The sequence below is a fragment of the Ornithodoros turicata genome, chromosome 4 (genome assembly GCF_037126465.1).
Source record: "Ornithodoros turicata isolate Travis chromosome 4, ASM3712646v1, whole genome shotgun sequence".
In the NCBI taxonomy this organism is placed as follows: Eukaryota; Metazoa; Arthropoda; class Arachnida; order Ixodida; family Argasidae; genus Ornithodoros; species Ornithodoros turicata.
In genome coordinates, this window is record NC_088204.1 from 67,979,100 (window position 1) to 67,996,556 (window position 17,457).

General features: G+C 46.6%; 1 protein-coding gene and 2 long non-coding RNA genes across 3 annotated transcripts in view; 1 reads left to right on the forward strand and 2 right to left on the reverse strand.

Moving 5' to 3' along the window:
- The window catches only part of LOC135391765 (uncharacterized), a 6,489-nt gene extending 4,595 nt beyond the window's left edge, over positions 1 to 1,894 (reverse strand). The window contains exons 1-2 of the long non-coding RNA XR_010422093.1: positions 1,702 to 1,894; positions 350 to 537 (exon numbers count right to left, since the gene is read on the reverse strand). This is a non-coding gene — a long non-coding RNA (uncharacterized LOC135391765). The remainder of the gene's footprint in view (positions 1 to 349; positions 538 to 1,701) is intronic.
- The window catches only part of LOC135391766 (uncharacterized), a 24,111-nt gene extending 6,991 nt beyond the window's left edge, over positions 1 to 17,120 (forward strand). Inside the window, exon 3 of the long non-coding RNA XR_010422095.1 lies at positions 16,828 to 17,120. This is a non-coding gene — a long non-coding RNA (uncharacterized LOC135391766). The remainder of the gene's footprint in view (positions 1 to 16,827) is intronic.
- Positions 12,950 to 17,457, reverse strand: part of LOC135391762 (phospholipase A2 group XV-like) — a 29,087-nt gene continuing 24,579 nt past the window's right edge. The window contains exons 6-7 of the mRNA XM_064622194.1: positions 13,649 to 13,943; positions 12,950 to 13,403 (exon numbers count right to left, since the gene is read on the reverse strand). Coding sequence (XP_064478264.1) covers positions 13,181 to 13,403; positions 13,649 to 13,943 — 518 coding nt within the window. The 3' untranslated portion in view covers positions 12,950 to 13,180. The remainder of the gene's footprint in view (positions 13,404 to 13,648; positions 13,944 to 17,457) is intronic.

Sequence of the window (17,457 nt, forward strand, 5' to 3'; positions counted from 1 at the left end):
GATACCTAGCAATTACAGCATAGTTGCTAATGTCTCGCGATCTAGTAAAACCGACGCATTCTTATTCAGAAGCTACGAAGACGCTTTCCAAGATGAGCAACGAAGTTCACATGTGCAAGAATTAAGAGTCCCTTGGAAAGTGTGACTGCTTCAACTCATTTCTGTTCAAAATATTTACATACCCTTACTATTTCAGCTGTACTGACATCTCGGTAATGATATATTCAGTTGCCATGACACAAACGTAATAGTGGCCTCGCTCTACTGATTTTTTGTCAGTGCCCCCCGCGCTTGGGATTCTCAATAAATCTCTGTAGCGCGCTTCACCCATTTTGTGAGAACAACTTACCATGTACAACATCAACTATGGCTTCTTCCTCCTTAGCCTTGGCAGGGTCACAGAGAAGACAAAAGACCACCAATATAGAACTGGCAAGCGCTGTCCCAAGCATAACTTCAGTTAGTTTGACAGCCTCAATTTTCTTCTCCAGTAGATGTATTGCAACCAGCTACTTCCACCTGTAGTTGTCACAAGTCCTGGCAAAGAAAACATTAATTCCAAAAATTATAGTGGCTGTCAATCCACAATTATGGATTGGCAACCGTAACTTTGTGTGCACATAAATTATCAACAGGGCACTGACTATCTTACGAGATGTCTACATTGAATTCGGTTGAAGCATGCAGTGCAATGAAGATATGTCCACAAGTATATCACGGGCTAACCACAACAACTACATAATGATTATAACGCTGGCTGTTTTAGCGTGGCGGTGCGTTACCCTCGTTGCTTGTGAAATAGTACATGAATAAGCTGAGGGAAGAAAGAATAATAGAAAGCACGCACACACACTAAAGCATCTGAAGCAACCTGGTGAACGACAAGTCCATGAACAGGGGAAGAACCTGACAATAGAGCACAGGGTATTCACAGTGGCCAATGCATGTAGCCAAATTGAATGGTCTCTTGCTGATACGAGCGAGCTCATGACCCAGTGTCCAACTTGCCGTGCCGCAGAGTTCACATTCCACGAGAACGTGCTCGGCGTTTTGTCACAATACAGTAGGTGGAGCAGTGGCTTGTGTCACAGCGTCTGATCGCACAGTTGAGTGTGTGTGTTTGGGGGGGGATGAAAGCCACGTTGAGGCGGACTCTACGGAGCAGGAAGGTAAATTGACGTGGTAAACGCGAAGGGAAGGAGAATGACACATGTGGGTCTACCGAATACACGGGAGTGTGGTCCGTGGTATCCCGACGCCAGTGCTGCGAGCCAGTGGCTGAAACCGTGCAGATAATAGGGCCCTCCTATGTCACGAGGAATATTAATGGCATTTTCTGAGAATATCCGTGGGACAGCTGAAATTAAGATGTGTAAAGACCTACTATGAGTTTGTGCTCCTGTTTGTACTGCTGAGGTGCCACTACAACACACGAGGAGGGACTCGGGTATGTGTACGTGTATGTTGATAGTTTTTATATGAGCCACGGTCAGTCCACTGTGTGGTGCATCTCATAGCAACAGCAGCGAGCACTTTGGAAAAACGTATAATAGTTGAGAACGAAAAAGACTATCACTTCCGGTGAATCCTAGATTGAGAATGTGGCACAACTGTGCTTTCCTTGAAAGTAAACGAACATACACAAGCATGTACGGAACAACGAATGGAACAACGGAACATGTGTCAATGCTGGCACCTTACCTTATCAAGGGCTGCTGTGTTGAATAGCCACCCTTACGTCGCTTGAGAGCATGACACCGTACCTACCGTACGTAGACGATATGTGTGATTTGTCACTTTGAATACAGTCTGGCAGACTTCAATGGGAAACATTCTTTTCAGGTATGAAGTAACTCCAATTACAACCGACTATATAAACGAATTCCATGCCAATCTGCGACATATTATCCTCTCGACGTGCTAATACCCAGTACAAAACGCATTGATGTCATAGTATGCGAACTTTCAGATGTTATTTCTAATTCACTCAATCAGTCAAACATAGGCATTTAAGAGGGCGGCTCGGCAGCCACCTGCAAGTTCTTACGCTAACGGCTAGACGCTAGGGAGAGGGAAATGGAGGAAAACTATTTGTAAGGACTCAAGAGACTGGCGTCGTCTCCCTGTCAAACTTATGTGCAAACCGTAGTGTGGCGCACTACTGTTGCGCCATGGCATCGCACGCCGCGCACGCCGCGGCGAAGCGAAGCAACTATCGACAACACGTGCCTCTCGAAACAGCGATAAAATAACAAGTTCAAATAAACTGACAGTGCAGTATACAGGGTGTTCCACCTAAGGTGATAAAATATTATAACTGGCGACGCGCTCGCTGGAGGATTGTCGGACTTTCGGCATTTACCTTCTGGAAACTTTTGCCACCATTGAGGAAGGCTTTGGACAATTTTTAATTGTGGAAAATTTCTTATTTTCAATTGAACTTGAAAAATTGCCAAGCGAACCTCACTTTTGTTTTACAGAAATATGATGACCTACACAGATAACCGCGCACCCAACAAAAACTATGCACAGTATCGCAACAGAAATAGTCGAAAAAATTTGTAAAAATTACGCCGTAGGCCCGCCTGTTGAATTTTCGTAGAGAAGCGCGCGGGAAAGCTGCCGGCTAGATGAGAAAATGTCCCCGCCTTCATTTGTTTTGACTTCTTCGTCATAAGACGATTGTTTTGTTTTCTTTGTGATAAGTCGGTTGTCACCACCATCAAGGTCAACGCAGCCGCAAAGAAAGGTAAAACAAGGGGTGAGAACACTTCCACCTCTTCCCGCAAATACCGTGCGCTTCGTCGAGGCTACAGCCGAATTTTTACTAACTTTTTAGACTATTTCTGTTGCGATACTGTGCATAGCTATGGTTGGCCTGTGGTTATCCATGGAGGACTTCATATTTCTGTAAAAAAAGTTAGGTTCGCTTTGCAAGTTTTGAAAAAAATAAATTTCCCGCAATTAAAAATTGTGCAAAACGCACCTCAATGGTGGCAAAAGTTTCCAGAACGTAATTGCCGAACGTCCGACAATCCTCCGGCGGGTACGTAGCCAGTTAGAATTTTTTATCATCTTAGGTGGAACACCCTGTATACTTTTGTTCACATGAGTAAATTAATTGTGACTGGACCAGATCAAGGCGTGTCGTTATGTTCCCGTATTGCTTCGGGAGTTCGCATGCTTTAGTGTCCCTTCGCATCACCATCGTCAGGCCCGGTAGCTTCACTATGCGCTTCAATAAACCATCATTCTCATCCTGTCCTTCCGTGTCCTCGGCGGCACAGCCGGTAGCGTGTTCGCCTTCTGATCGTGGGTTTGAACCCGGCCGAGGACTCCAGCAACTCGGTGGCAGGGTACAAGTTGCTTACACATGACGTCTTCCGCAAGGGCCGTTAAATACGGGGTGCCGTGTGATGAGCTTTCATCGCACGTTAAAAAGCCTCCAGGTGGGCAAAAGCAATCCACAGACCGACCGCTGTGGCGTCGCTCATGATCTCAGTTGTCTCGCGACGTAAACCCCCAGTTATCTATTTATTCATTGTCCTTCAGTGTAGCAGGTCATTCTTTCTGTGTGTTGACATTGCGCCACACATGCTACTCCTTGTTGTCGTGACGAGCTTTTCGTATTGAACTTCTTTCACTGACGCAAGTTACATCACGCCGTACAAGACGCTTGAGCCCTTATTTCTGCAGAGGTGCCGGTCACACTTTTAGTGCGTGGCGACGCAGTTTTATTACTCTCGGTACGCACCACACATGAGCCCACTGCTGGAGTCGTCGGTCGCGCAAAGGAGCGATTGCTTGGACGGCAAAGGAAAGCAGACCTCCGGTGACCACTAAATGACCTCTCTGCAGTTACGGGCGCTGGCCCAGTTGTGGGAACTGTGGGAGAGGTTGCTCCGTCACATCGCCGTGAGACCTGCTGATAACACTGGCACGATAAGAGAGCACGCTGGAAGCAAACATGTGCTCAGCCATGCGTATTACGTCCGCTTTTGACTCTCTGTTGCTGGCGAGACTTGGAAGCGTCGAGGTGACGGCTGCAAACGAGCTGCGGATTTCCCAACTCATGTAAGGAAATAAACTTACTCCATGTTTGGTAGCTGTGGCTGTGTTCTTCAGGGTTGATGCGGGTCGGAATCCGAACCACTCGGGGTGTGTGGGCCGCGGTTCCCACAGAACGTAGTTTACCTAAGGAGCGCTAGAAGGTGTGCACCCTTAAAAATGCACTTCACCGCATAGCACGCTCCTAGCCAACCCTCATCTCGAATGATAGCGTTATCTGCCCTGATTTGTTGCAAGCTCTAGATTTATCCCAGGGGCCCTATCCTCGTCAAAAGTAATCGACCTCGATTACTTTACGTCACAAGCTGTAGGGCGGGCCTGCCACGAAATACTCCGCCCTTAAATCCCGCCCGTTTCAATTGAAATTTATACCTACACTCTTAAAAATGAACTTCACCGCATAGCACGCTCCTAGCCAACCATTATCTCGAATGATATCGTTATCTGCCCTGATTTGTTGAAAACGGGGGGCGTACGCCATTTCTGTGACACTTATGCTGTTCATAATTGTCACAGAAAAGGCGTACGCCCCCTGTTTTCAACAAATCAGGGCAGATAACGATATCATTCGAGATACTGGTTGGCTAGGAGCGTGCTATGCGGTGAAGTTCATTTTTAAGAGTGTAGTTTTCCTTCGCAGCCTCTCGGCCCTAATCTCGAACCGTGACCCTACGACATTTTGACGTAACAACGACGTAAAAGATTAGTTTCAAAGCTGAAAAGTAATCTAGCAAAAGACGGTCGATTACTTTGAGCGGCGATGGGTTTCGTGATGGCTCCACATGTGCATTTCCGTTTATTGTGTTGTATAAAGTCTGTATGCGCTCGTCACAACAAAAAAATCATACCTGCCTTCGTTTTTGTTTAATAATGATAGAAAATCACCGCGTAACACCATTTCTCTGCGCCGATCGCGGCATCGTATGCGTGAAAGTGGCGGGCTTTTCGAAGCGTCGTCTGAGCCGTACGTCGTACAATCAATGTTATTGCAACGTAGCGGTGTCCACACGAAAAACTCATCGATCAAAGTTCACTGTTTGTTGAGTAAAACTATCAATGCTCATTTGCGGTATCATTACCACCCCCACAGCTCACGAGCAAAAGAAGCATATTGAAATGCGAATTATCATTTCGCGTATCAAGCACACGAACACACAGAAAAATATAAAGAAAAGCTCATAAATAAAGCTCAAGATTTAAAGCACGAACCGATTTCTCATAAACGCGTTTACGGCTCGCGCTACACTGTCCGTTGGACACTTTGCAATGATCCTTCGCGCGCTTTTATCGTTTTGTTGCCTGACATCAGCGCCATCTCACAGGCACATACCGAATTATAAATGCAAAGTACAATCACAGTGTCACACAAACATTGCCGTCTTGCACACCTGTACGTCAAAAAAATAACAAACAGCAAAAAAGGAAATTACGAGCGTGCTTTTCCACGCATTTTCCATGAAATTCAGTTTTACGCCGGTAGAGCTTTCTGTTTCCGACACCTACAACCGAAGCAACAAGGCAGGGCGGGCAGATCACAGGTGTGGCCTTCGGATTCTCAGGAGGAAACACCCATAAGGCGGGTCGCTTTCCAAGATAACACGTGGGGCGATTGGTTGATAGAAGGTATCAACCGCTTTTAATATTCACGCCTATTTCGATTGTGCACCAATGACAGAAGAAATTTCAAGTAATCGAGGTAGATTACTTTGACCAGGATAGGGCCCCAAGCAGCACAATGTACTGAAAGTCGAGTGCATTAGGGGCGGACGGGTAAGTGGAAGGCGTTGAACAGACTCGTGAAGCTAAAGAACATTGACAAGACACATACCGCCCACCCCTATTGCACTCGACTTTCAGTACATTGTGCTGTTTGGGATTTCACAACCTTTTCCATTCTTCTGTGTCTCTAACCTGCTACATTCGCCAAGCTCATTACACGAGCAGGCGTGTCAATCATTGCGAACCATTTTTCTGTCACACCAGCGCATTCCTTCACTCCTTCTACCCGCGCGCCATCAAACTTTGAAATTAATTGCCCGAAGGAATATATCGCATACATCCATGATCATTCATCCTTCAAATCGGCAGCAGCGCACCACCTTACTTCGCAGCGCATATAATCAACTTCTTATTTTGTATTTTCATTTTGGACGCTTGTCTAGGCTGTCTGGCCTCCCAGCCACATTGATTATTCAGTGATTGTTGTAATAATTTTCTTTCGTATTTCCTTCACCGTTGTAATGCCTTCTGGCCTTTGGGTTAATAACAATAAATAAATAAACTGTTGCTGTTGGCGGGTAACGTATACCCAAGTTGTGTAAAGCCTCTATATCAATCCATACTGCTGTGTGCTTGTGTGTTGTGCTGTGCTTTATGGCGGCCAGGGGAAATTATTCAAACATGGGGAACTACCAAGGCTCTGCCTTCGTGGCGGAGAGAAAGAACAACAACTCGGCAGGTCACACTTGAATGAGCTGTTTTGAGTAACCCCGTGCACGTTGTAACGCCTAATAACAGTGGGGTCTCGCATATTACCAGAAAGAAGCCTCATCCATTCGGGTGTCATTGGCACACCATCAGGCTCCCGTGACCTCACAGTGTAAGATGCAACCAGTTCGTACGCTGAGGCATGGTTGTCTTCGACGTAACGTGGACGGAAGCGTTGAGCCTTGTAGCTGCCATGTGATTACATTTGCCACTTCTACGACCCGCAGTTCGCCCTGGATATTTGCCTTCTCGGTGAGACCATACACTGCACAATGCACGCACAATGGGAACAACGTTTCCAGGATGCTCATACGAGCAAACTTATACAAGAGCCGAATAGTTCAAACTTCAGCATACATATTGTGTTAAACTTCTGTTTGTCTTTCGTTGATGAACCAAGATCACCTGCAGCGAAAAGTGGAACCTCTAATATAGAATTCAGAGCCGTTCGTGTTCACCTAGAGGCACACTGCGCACTGAGCGCTCCTTTGTTTACTTCTATGGAGCGCGCACATGGTTGCTCCAGCCAATCAGAAGCGTCCTAGAAACGTCACCGTGACGTCTTGTGCATTGTCCTCGTGGACTTGCCGAGCATATCATCTGAGTCTAGCGTTCGGTTCTGACGCATATTTTGTCCTCTGAAAGCTTAATAAAGGAGCATGGGAGTCACCCCAAAGTATTTCCTTTTGTTTTGTTTTTCGCTGCTGCGTCTTCGGCAGCGAATAAAATGAGCTCCTGAGAAAGAACAATGGGCGCAGGTGACCTACAGAGCACGCGCAAGGCTCTGTTCCGCACACCTTTAAAAAACCCTTCACGTGCAAAAAGCGCATCGGCGAACGAGAAGACGTCGTGACCACGGGTCTTGACATATCATGGGCTCCGGCTCGTTACGAGTGACGGCCAACCAGCTCAAGCATGTCTAAGCTGCGCGTGAGCTGCGAAGAAAAAACAAACAAAGAAGGCACTGAGCAGTTTCTGCGTCACGCAAGGCTTGTGTCTCTCGTCCGCAACTGCTCTCTCCGACTGCCTTTTGTAAATTTTATTGCGCGGTGACAATACACCTCAGTGCGAAAATATTTTGCATGGTGACTCCTGGTGGACAGCTTCACAGATGTAGCAGGGTTTCGAGTGCTGTTAAATGACACTTCAATACCCCTTTAAACTTCAAGAAGCATTGCAGGTTGACGGCACCAGTCGCAGATAATAAATAGCTGTGTACTCTGTGGTAGAATATGATAAAATATGAACACCTTGTGCCCTGCTAGTCATGAGTCGTGGTAGCAGGCGTTGCTGACCTCAGCGATAAGCGCGACTGTAGGTGTGCTGCAATCTACATACTTCTTATCTGGCAGCACAAGTGCGGCGTCTCTGACAGTAGAAGCGGTTCGTTCAATTTTTCACGCGTAGTGTTAGACGGACATTTGTAGCGTGTGTGTTTGACAAGCGCGATAAGATGATGGAAATTCACTGGAACTCCCAGCTACATAGGGAATTAAGGATACTATGTAACCCTTGTACCTCTTCAGTGGAAGTGACGAGCCGGGCATTATAGGCACACCTGTACATTGCATCAAGGTACTGTTCGTTCAACTCCATAATGCTGTAAGTACACCCTTATGTCTTCAGCCTTATGTCTGATGTCTACAGCCTTATGTAAGTCAGCCTTACAGTCAGTTCGGCAACAAGAACATGGTTCAGGTCACGGCAAGCATGTCGTTCTCCTCTTGAAGTTTCTAGACCACGTTACAGTTATAAAAGGCGTTTCATGTCATGTGATCAGAACTGTGATCAGATGTTATGTTTCGTAGAAATGTATAAGACATATGCTTGCGTGTCCACGAGCGCGTCGTTACAAGGATGCCTTTTACCAGCCATTTTTGTAACTACCCTCAATCGATCGCTTGCGGCATTATCACCACCTTGTCATGCGTCATAGACAACATAATTTATAGTCATCATACGGTCATGACCAAAGTCATGTGACGTTTATTATATGAATTCCGTTCATTCCCAGGACAGTCCCATGAGCATCAACTCAACAGACAAACATACTTTGCCAGTGTAAATTGTACGGTATTTCTTAAGCGATTTCTTAGCGTGTTCCTCCGAAGTATGAGTGCATCGCATCGGATGGAGTCTTGGCGTCGATAGGGCCTCTCTCGCGTTTTTTTCTTGAAGCTACGCTTTATTTATTTGTTTCCATCGTACATATGGTGGAAGTCGAAGCTAAACTGAGGGCTTGAAAAGCGCCTTGCCGGTGTCGGCCTCACAGAGTCCGGCAACATCACGACTGACGCCCTGTGGGAATGTGCGTCCTGGGCCGACTCCGGCCCGTGATCCGCCACGAGCTCTTGCGGGAGCCTACCAAAGTGACCGTGGAGCGCGCAAACTTTAAATATAACGACAACGATCGCTATATGACAGTTAAAGTTCGGAGCTCTGAACTCCTGACTCGCTTTACTGCAAGGATATTTTCATTTAATTGGCGACGCTGAAAAGCTACAAAACTGCGCAGAGAACAGCGATTACGCTTTATTAGAAACGGTTTTGTATCTGACTATTGGTGACACCATGGCTATAGACACTTGTCAGTGGCGGCGTTTGTAATACATCTGATCAAATACATCACTTCCACATGGCACGCTATCGTATGTGCAATGATATGTGATAGGGCGCAAGTGCGTCCTATCACATATCATCTGATTACAAATGGCTTGGTCACCTGCTCTCCCATCGGGCGCTTACACCCCTGTCACACGGCAAATTGAATGTCATTCCCAGCGAATGATACTCGCACTGAATGACATTCCTTTCGTGTCACACAATGAAATCAAATGGCAATACATGGGAATGATGTTCGCCCAGCGAATGAGTTCGAGTAACCCATTCGCTTTTCCCTCTCGCACCGACAGCGTACCCTCGCAGTACAGAGGTAGCAAAAAGCAACCACGGTAAACCTTTTGAAGAAATGAAAAAAGGATGAAAAGTTGTACTCCAATATTTTTCACGAATTTGATCACTTTTGACACCAAGGTAGAAAGGCCGAAGACTGTTTTTCGGAGAACTACCCTCGTTCCCAGTCACCATGCTGCCAAGTGCGGTGCAGATAGGCTTTTTAGTTGTCTTTGATTGTGGTACTCAGCCATGTCTTTGAAGAAGCAACGATTTTGTGAAATAATCTAATGTTTTGCTAGTTTCGAGCAAAAAATATATATATACCGAATGTACCTGTATAATGCTTCATATGTTCAGGCCTGATGTCTTAATTATCGACACTGACATCATTTGCGAATGACATTCTGTTTCTTCGTGTAGCTCAATGTAAGACAAACGAATGATGTGCGGTGCGACTGTCATTCTCTGGGAATGCTATTCGGTTTGCCCTGTAACAGGGGTATTACTCTGCCCTGGTAAACAGTGCAGAATGTTCAGATGCGTGGGGACGGATGGCGGGTATCTTATCATTGCAGTGCTTATCACTTTGCCTCATAAAGAAAACACAATCATGAACTACCCGCCCACCGATATGCATTTGCGTCTTCATAACATTGCTTTGCTTCACTACATAGCACCTCGCTGCTGTGCACCTGTGACGTACACCATTCTTCTACCGCAAAGAAGGTGTGCTGATTACATGTTATGCTGCGGAAATCCGATTAACTTGTATGTTAATGGAAGAGGCCTCAGGACTAGAATCGCCGATATTTGTAACACATTCTGTTCTTAGAAGAACAGACTCTGTTCGAAGTTTTCGTGGCTCTCCTCCTCATGCTCTTCCTTCAACATTTCCTTATTGCTTCGTTGGATTTTCTACCTTTCTAAATTTTCTTGGATATTTGTCGCATGCCGACTGCCTTACCAAGACGTGCATTCCAGACCTCATCCCCTTGAAAGGCCGCAGCCTTCCATTATTTTGACGAAAACGCTCCATCACATTCGTACGGTCGTTGTGTAGACAGCCTCTTCAACACTATAATCAAGCTCTCAGAGAAGCAGAATATGACGTGCGTGACAAAATATCATAGCCACGCACTCTACACTCAAGCACTTCAATTTAAATTAGAGTAGTTCTACTACAGGAGTTGTGACACACACTATGCCAAATAAATATAAAAAACTGTTGAAGGTGAATTTCACAGCATAGTGGGAAATAGACGTGTACTGTGTAGGAGACGATTTTCTGAAATATCCGGCCTGGCGGTGGAGCAGAATCCCTATCGGGTGTTGTCGGGCACGAAGGAACCACAATCGAACCTCGCTAATGCGACACTACTTAATACGACATCCCCACTTTATGGTCATTTGTCTCGGGAACCGTTCGCTCGCGACAACAAACAACTTTATTTTGGGACGATTAATGCGGAGCTTCACCGCCAGGTTCTAACCCTGTGCAGGACCGTCAATGCCTGCACTCGTTCTATTTGTTCTTGACATCTACTAGCCTGCTTGAACTCCTCTGGCCTCAGCTTTTGCTATGAATGCGGAGATGTGATCTTTACAGCACTACATACATCTCCAGTGGCCGACCGGGAGGAGGGGGGATATATTTATTAGACGAAAAGGAAAAACAAAACGGGGGAAAGGTCATCCAAACGGGACGTCGGCTTGCTATTCCAGAAATAAATAAATAAAGAAAGAAAATTAAGAAATAAGAAGGGGGGGGTAAATAACTACTATCCCCGGATCCGGGGGGGGGGATATATTTATTAGACGAAAAGGAAAAAAAAAACGGGGAAAGGTCAGCCAAACGGGACGTCGGCTTGCTATTCCAGAAATAAGAAATAATAATAAATAAATAAAAAGGAAAGATAAGAATTAAAGAAAGAAAGAAATAGGAAGGAATAAGAAAGAATTAAAGGAAGAAAATTAAGAAATAAGAAATAAAGAAAAAGAATTTGGAAATAACGAAAAACTAACAGATGATCAAAGAAGGATGAGGTAGATTAATGACAAAGATGACAAAAAAAAAGATGACTAACAAACGGTGAAGGAATGATGAGATGAATCACAGAAGAAGAATGAGATTTCACGACTGAGTTCACAGGCTGTTCATCAGACCTGAATCTCTCAAGAAAGTCAGAACGGCTTTGGTCACAGACCGCTGTGTGTGATCTCGTACTGGGCCGAGCAGAGTGGCCAGAGAAAAGCCCGTGCACCGCAGCTCGAGTAGGCGTCGTCTCAACGTGGCTCGAGGGGTGTCGAATCTGTGACAGTCGAGAAGAAGGTGTGGCACATCAGCTACAACAGCGCAAGTGGGGCATTTGGGCGACTGGAGAAGACCCATTTTACAGAGGAGTAGAGGTGTCCTGGCGGCATTAAGGCGTAGTCGGTGTAGAATGGACGTTTCTTGACGCGAGCAGTGGTGTGTGGCAACGAAATCCATCGACGGGTCGATAGACCGGAGATGGTCGTTCAGTCGGACTGCGTCCTCTTGAAACTGCCGAGTGCCGTTATAACGGAGTCGCTGTGTCTGTAACCGACACGATGAGGCTGAAAGTAGTAGGAGACAGTTATTGGAGGTGCCGTCCCCATGTGCCCGACGTGCTAAGGCGTCTGCGCGGGTGTTTCCGTGCAGGCCGGTGTGACTGGGTACCCATTGGAAACACAGGCTATGACCAAAGGATAGAAGTCGGTTGAAGCCGGATCCGGATGAACTACTATCCCAATCAGTTACGACGCACCTGCGTGTGTGTGATCTCATTTGCGTGTGTCATGTGTGCGTGCGAGTGTGTATGCCTCATCTTTTTCATCGTCATCCCACTCATACCTTAACCCATATGCACTGAGGTATGGTACTGCAATTGTTGCGGTGAATCACCTCATGCCATCGTCGTTCATGTAGCAGTAGTTGTTGTTTCATCGCCAGGGGTAATATTCTGCCCCATTGCTGGTGGTGATGGGCGTTCCCTCCCAATGACCTTGACATGCAACTCTTTTTCATTAATATGGCATTTTGTTTACAAGACGATGACCGGTATTTTCGGCACAACCAGGGGCGAACATGTGTGCTTTACCCTGGTTGCTATGACTCTCTTTCAATACTGGACGCTCTGAGACACGCCTCCCCATTGGCGCCCAGGGCTTGGGCGATCTTGACCGACAGTAAAGTGGCTCTCGAGGCGCTGGCCTCTTACTCCGCTAAGCTCATCACTCATCACACACACCTGGTCGACGTCCTGCACAGGAGCTGTATTCGTCAAAACCTCTGTATAGCTGTCTGTTTTTCTTCTTTCTTTTGGGGAATTGCAAGTCTCTTGTATGGCTCACCTTTTCCTTTCCTTTTCGAACCATTAAGCATATGTACCAAATGTCACAACACCTTTAAGAATTCATACCATGTACAAGACAAACGCATGAACCCTAGTTTGAGTATATTCATTGAATCGCACCCGTATAATATCACATAATTTATTATCATTTTTAAATTTCTGTCAGCAGTCGTGTATGTACAGTTGTTCATATGCATGCACGTAGGTTCTTCAATGCACTACCCGTGACTCGCACGAGGCCACCGCCACAGTTAAGAACCCGGGAGCACTGCCAAGCTGCACCTTGGCGGCCTTTGACCCTGAGTTTATCCACTGTTTGAGTGAAACGAAAAGTTGAGTTCATTTGAGGTTCTATTTCAGTCACGTAGTGCTATTGTCTTGATGTAGTTGATAGCTTCCTTGTTGTACAGAATGCCCATATGGTCGACGCCAGGGTATGCTTTGACATTGATTGGTTGAGCTTGAAGAGCTCTGAACTTCTGGCAGCCCAAGAGGCTTCGGATGTTAACGGTGCCGTCTCCGTCACCAAAGACTATTTCTGGCTGGATGTCAGGGAAACCACTTTTGCGGTAGGCGATGCTGGAAAGATAATTGTACAAAGTCACAAGCGGTTGTGTTTTCCTCCTGTTCTCATAGGCCGGCAAATTCACTCATAAAAGCCATCATTCAGAGAAAAACGATGTGATGTTGAACTGGAATGACGCGTTTTGAAGCTCAAGTAGAATGATATCAAGTATCATATTGGTCTGATGCGATGGGCTGTGAATAAGGCTAATCATGATGTCAAGTTAAACAAATTTCCTATAACAGGAAGTTCGACGTACCTGTTGATTGTGCTGACGTTCTGACCGAAGAGGCAGTGTATCTCAACACCTGGAGGTGTGAGGTCCATCATGTAAGGCCTGGTATCCTTGTACATTTCATAGCCTTCTGGAAAGTCAATGTCATGAAAGAACTGCGGGTAGTCTGCAATGGTGTAGTTCCGCTTCAACGTTGAGACGAGCACTTCGTCTTGAGCCCAGTAGTTACGGTCGGGCATCATGTATGCGAGGCTGGGCGCAGATCGTTGCTCAGCACGGACGGTCAGTGGATTGATGACGACGACGCCAAGGTTCTCACCTGCAAAATTTGCAATATTTGCGTTATCGAGTTTGAAGAAAGTAAATATGTTTATGTTGCGCAGTTACGAAGCACATATGCTAAGTGAAAGCAGTAGGTAGTTCTCCTACTGTGTGACAATACACAAGCTGTTCCTTAACTGATGACACTCAAATGCTTCGTGAAGTCAAGGACTGCGTTCCTAAAACTGGCGACTGTAACCTCTCTGACAACACGAAGAACATAAGGACAGTAAAGTACTCCAACAACCTGCCTTCAAGAAGGTGGACAACATCAACAGTGTGCACATAGATGGGATCATAAGTGCATTGTAGGAAGTTGTCTCTAAGTCTACTCCCAATTTGTCATTAAAGCTGTCCTTTCCATCTCCTGTCCTTTCGCTCCCGCGGGTGTGTTCATAGAATGTGATGAGTTGCTTTGGTGCAGATGCGATCAACTGCATGCACTTTGCATCCTCAGGCCCAAGGTGCCATTGTCATGTATCCCCACCAGCTTGCCGCCACTTTTGTTTCTATTTTATCGACTATCAGGCCATGACTTTCACGTTTCACCGAAAGAAATTCGACGGATGATTGAAACTGCGACACACGTACCAGAATATCCAAATGGACTTGATGGCATTATTCGTCCCCGTACAAATTTCCCAACTTGCAGGACTGCAGTTACGATGTTTTAAATCACCTAGATTCGCAACTCCCCCAGCATGAGGCCCATTGTGATATCCAGATTACGAACGTTGTGTCCTCAGATGTACTATTTCTATATTTCCGTGCTTCAAGGGACCCTGGCTCTTGTTTCGGGATCTTGCATCGGGGTAGAGCAGAGGGAACAGTAGATTACAAGCGTAGGGCTTTTGTTTTTCGCCTTGTCGCTGTGACGGGAGATTCATGGGAAAGGTATTTTTCGAGCAGAGTGAAAACATTCCTTCGACGTACTCCTCGCTCGTGGCTTCTTGTTTGCCTGACCAGGCAGTCATTGCAAGGCTGCGGTGTCAAAGTCCGAGACTCTTGGTAACCTTATAAGAGCCGCGATATAATTAGAAGATGGCAGACTGACACGCTATAGTGTATCTCGACCTGGTACTGTACACTGGTTGTGTTCGTTTATTCTACGCGCGCGATTCGCAAGTCAGAGTCGTTACGTACGAGCGTTACCGACTCCAGCAACCAGCATCGAGAAAAGAGTTGCCGACTCTCGACTGAAGTCGACTCTCGAGCACCTGGTGTACCTATCTCGAATTAGAACGGGAGTCATGGGCGCGAGACCCGCGCCGAGAGGCCGCTCTCTAGTACTAACGTTTTTTACTCGTCTATTACGTCTATTATCTATTAAACGTCTATTACTAACTAACGCTCGAGTTCAATCAATGAACGCTCCCCTGACCGGTTCAGCACGGGACACTACACAAACTCTGCCGAAGGTGTTAGTCCCAAGACACTCGGGGCGTTAATTAGGGCTCACTATATGAAATAAATGAAGGAAAGAGAGGGTTGGAGAGAGAGAAGAGAGAAGGATGCCATTTTGCGAGGACACAGGCCCAGACGAGAGCGAAAACGAAAGAAAAATATAGCTGCCAGATGAACGGGACGCCTCGGGCGCGGCCTTTACGTCACCGATACAGAGCACGAACAGGCCTACAAACTGCCCTACACCATGTCATCCATCGAGGCTGAACTCTTCGGAATCCTTACCCCTCCTGAATACACTGCTGACTTGCCACCTGGGAAATGGGTCGTCCTCATCGACAGCAAGGCGTCCCTCCTCCTCTTGATGTTGTCCCACCCCTACCTCGTACAAGATATACCCAGTCTGGTCATACAGACGTACAATAGGCTCCGCCCCAATGGTCCTGTTTTGTCCCTTCCATCGGTACCCGGTCACGTGGGTCTGACCTCTAACATAGGCGCACTCGCGGCTGCAAGACGCGCTGCCGCAGCTCCCACTCCTGCCATTGCACGTCAGCCCTTTGCAGTTACAGCATGCCATCTATCTATTCGCCGCCGTTGTTCTGAACCTTGCCGTGCGCCTGGCGCCCTCCTGCAGCAGTCACATGCAGTCCACGAACACCTCCGTTGTCTTTTTCATTGCGTGCCACTGCATTCACCACGAGGAATCACTTGTGCACTTCCTCAGTCTCAACGGTGCCAGCACTCCATTGCTTGTACAAAATGGGTCAGTCTAGCTCAGGAATTTCCCTACACCCCCAGGGGGGGGGGGGGGGGGTACACCCTCCTTGAATTTTTGCAACACCCCCTGAAATTGCTCAGGTGACCCCACCCAGCTCGGCCACCAACACGTTCTGGTAGTGAGTCCGGCGCAACGAGTTACATCCTGTACTGTCAACCTTGAGCTGCAGGACCACAGTCATGCAGATGACCGTACCATGCATTTGTCCAAAATCATTTGAAAGAGACTGTTAATGCATATATTGCGCTCGTATACGAGCAAAAATGCGTGCGGGCACGCAAACTCAATGTGGATCATCGAGAAGCATTTGCGCCCAACTCAATCAAGCGAGGTACCCTGCTTTTTTCGTCTAAGGTTTTCACCGTTGGTTGCTAGGTGTTCATTGAGCTTCGTGAGATAAGGTGCTAGTCTTTTTTCTTTGTGGGACGTGTGACTATGTTGACTATATGTGAATCTTGAAATGCCGTTCATAATGAATCTGCATTCTAATGTACTGAGTTCTAACGTAATATCATGTGCAAATAAAACGGGAAAGCTGTGCAGATATTTCACCATTGTGCCACGATTCTTTCCATGTCTAAGAAAAGTTCCGTAAGTGGAACCTTCACCAAGCGTTCCCCCCCCCCTTGAAAGCTCGGCACCCCCCCAGCAGTGAATTTCTGGGGAAATCACTGATCCAGCTCCCCCTTTGTTCCAGCTGTGGCGAGGTGGCGATATTTCTCATGATCTTCTGCCCTGCCAGCAGCACCTTCCACAACGGCAAGCCCTTTGTCGTCGTCTAATTCAGCTTGGGTGCAACACAATGTTCATGGCCACCTTCCTTGGTCCCGTCCCTCGGCCTTCCCAGCCCTGTCACCACAGCCCTGCTCTGCTTCCTGCAACATACGGGACTTGCGTACGCCCTCTGACCGGGCTTTCTCGCACCATGTCGTGCCTGTGCCGTACCGACCGTTTTCACCGACCGTGCTGTTTTTTTTTAAATATTTTTCTCTCTTGTTTTGCGTTTATTTTGAGTTCTTCGTTGTTGTTTTTTTGATAGCAAGCCGGCATAAGCCTGACTGACATTTCCTCTTTCCTTTGTTTTCTTTCTATTATGCATATCCCCCACCCACCCACCGTGGTTGCCGAAGGATGTCAGTTTGTTAGGAACAGGCTTCCCCCTTTTTTTTTCGTGCATATAAACATGTTTCGATTAGTAAAGACTGTCAGTTGAGAGTTAGCAGTCGTCATGCCTTCGATCTTTGTCCGTGTCCTTGTGCTGCTTAGTCACGATGAATGTACCTAAGCACTTTTCGGACAAAAATATTAGCGAAATGCCGAACATAGT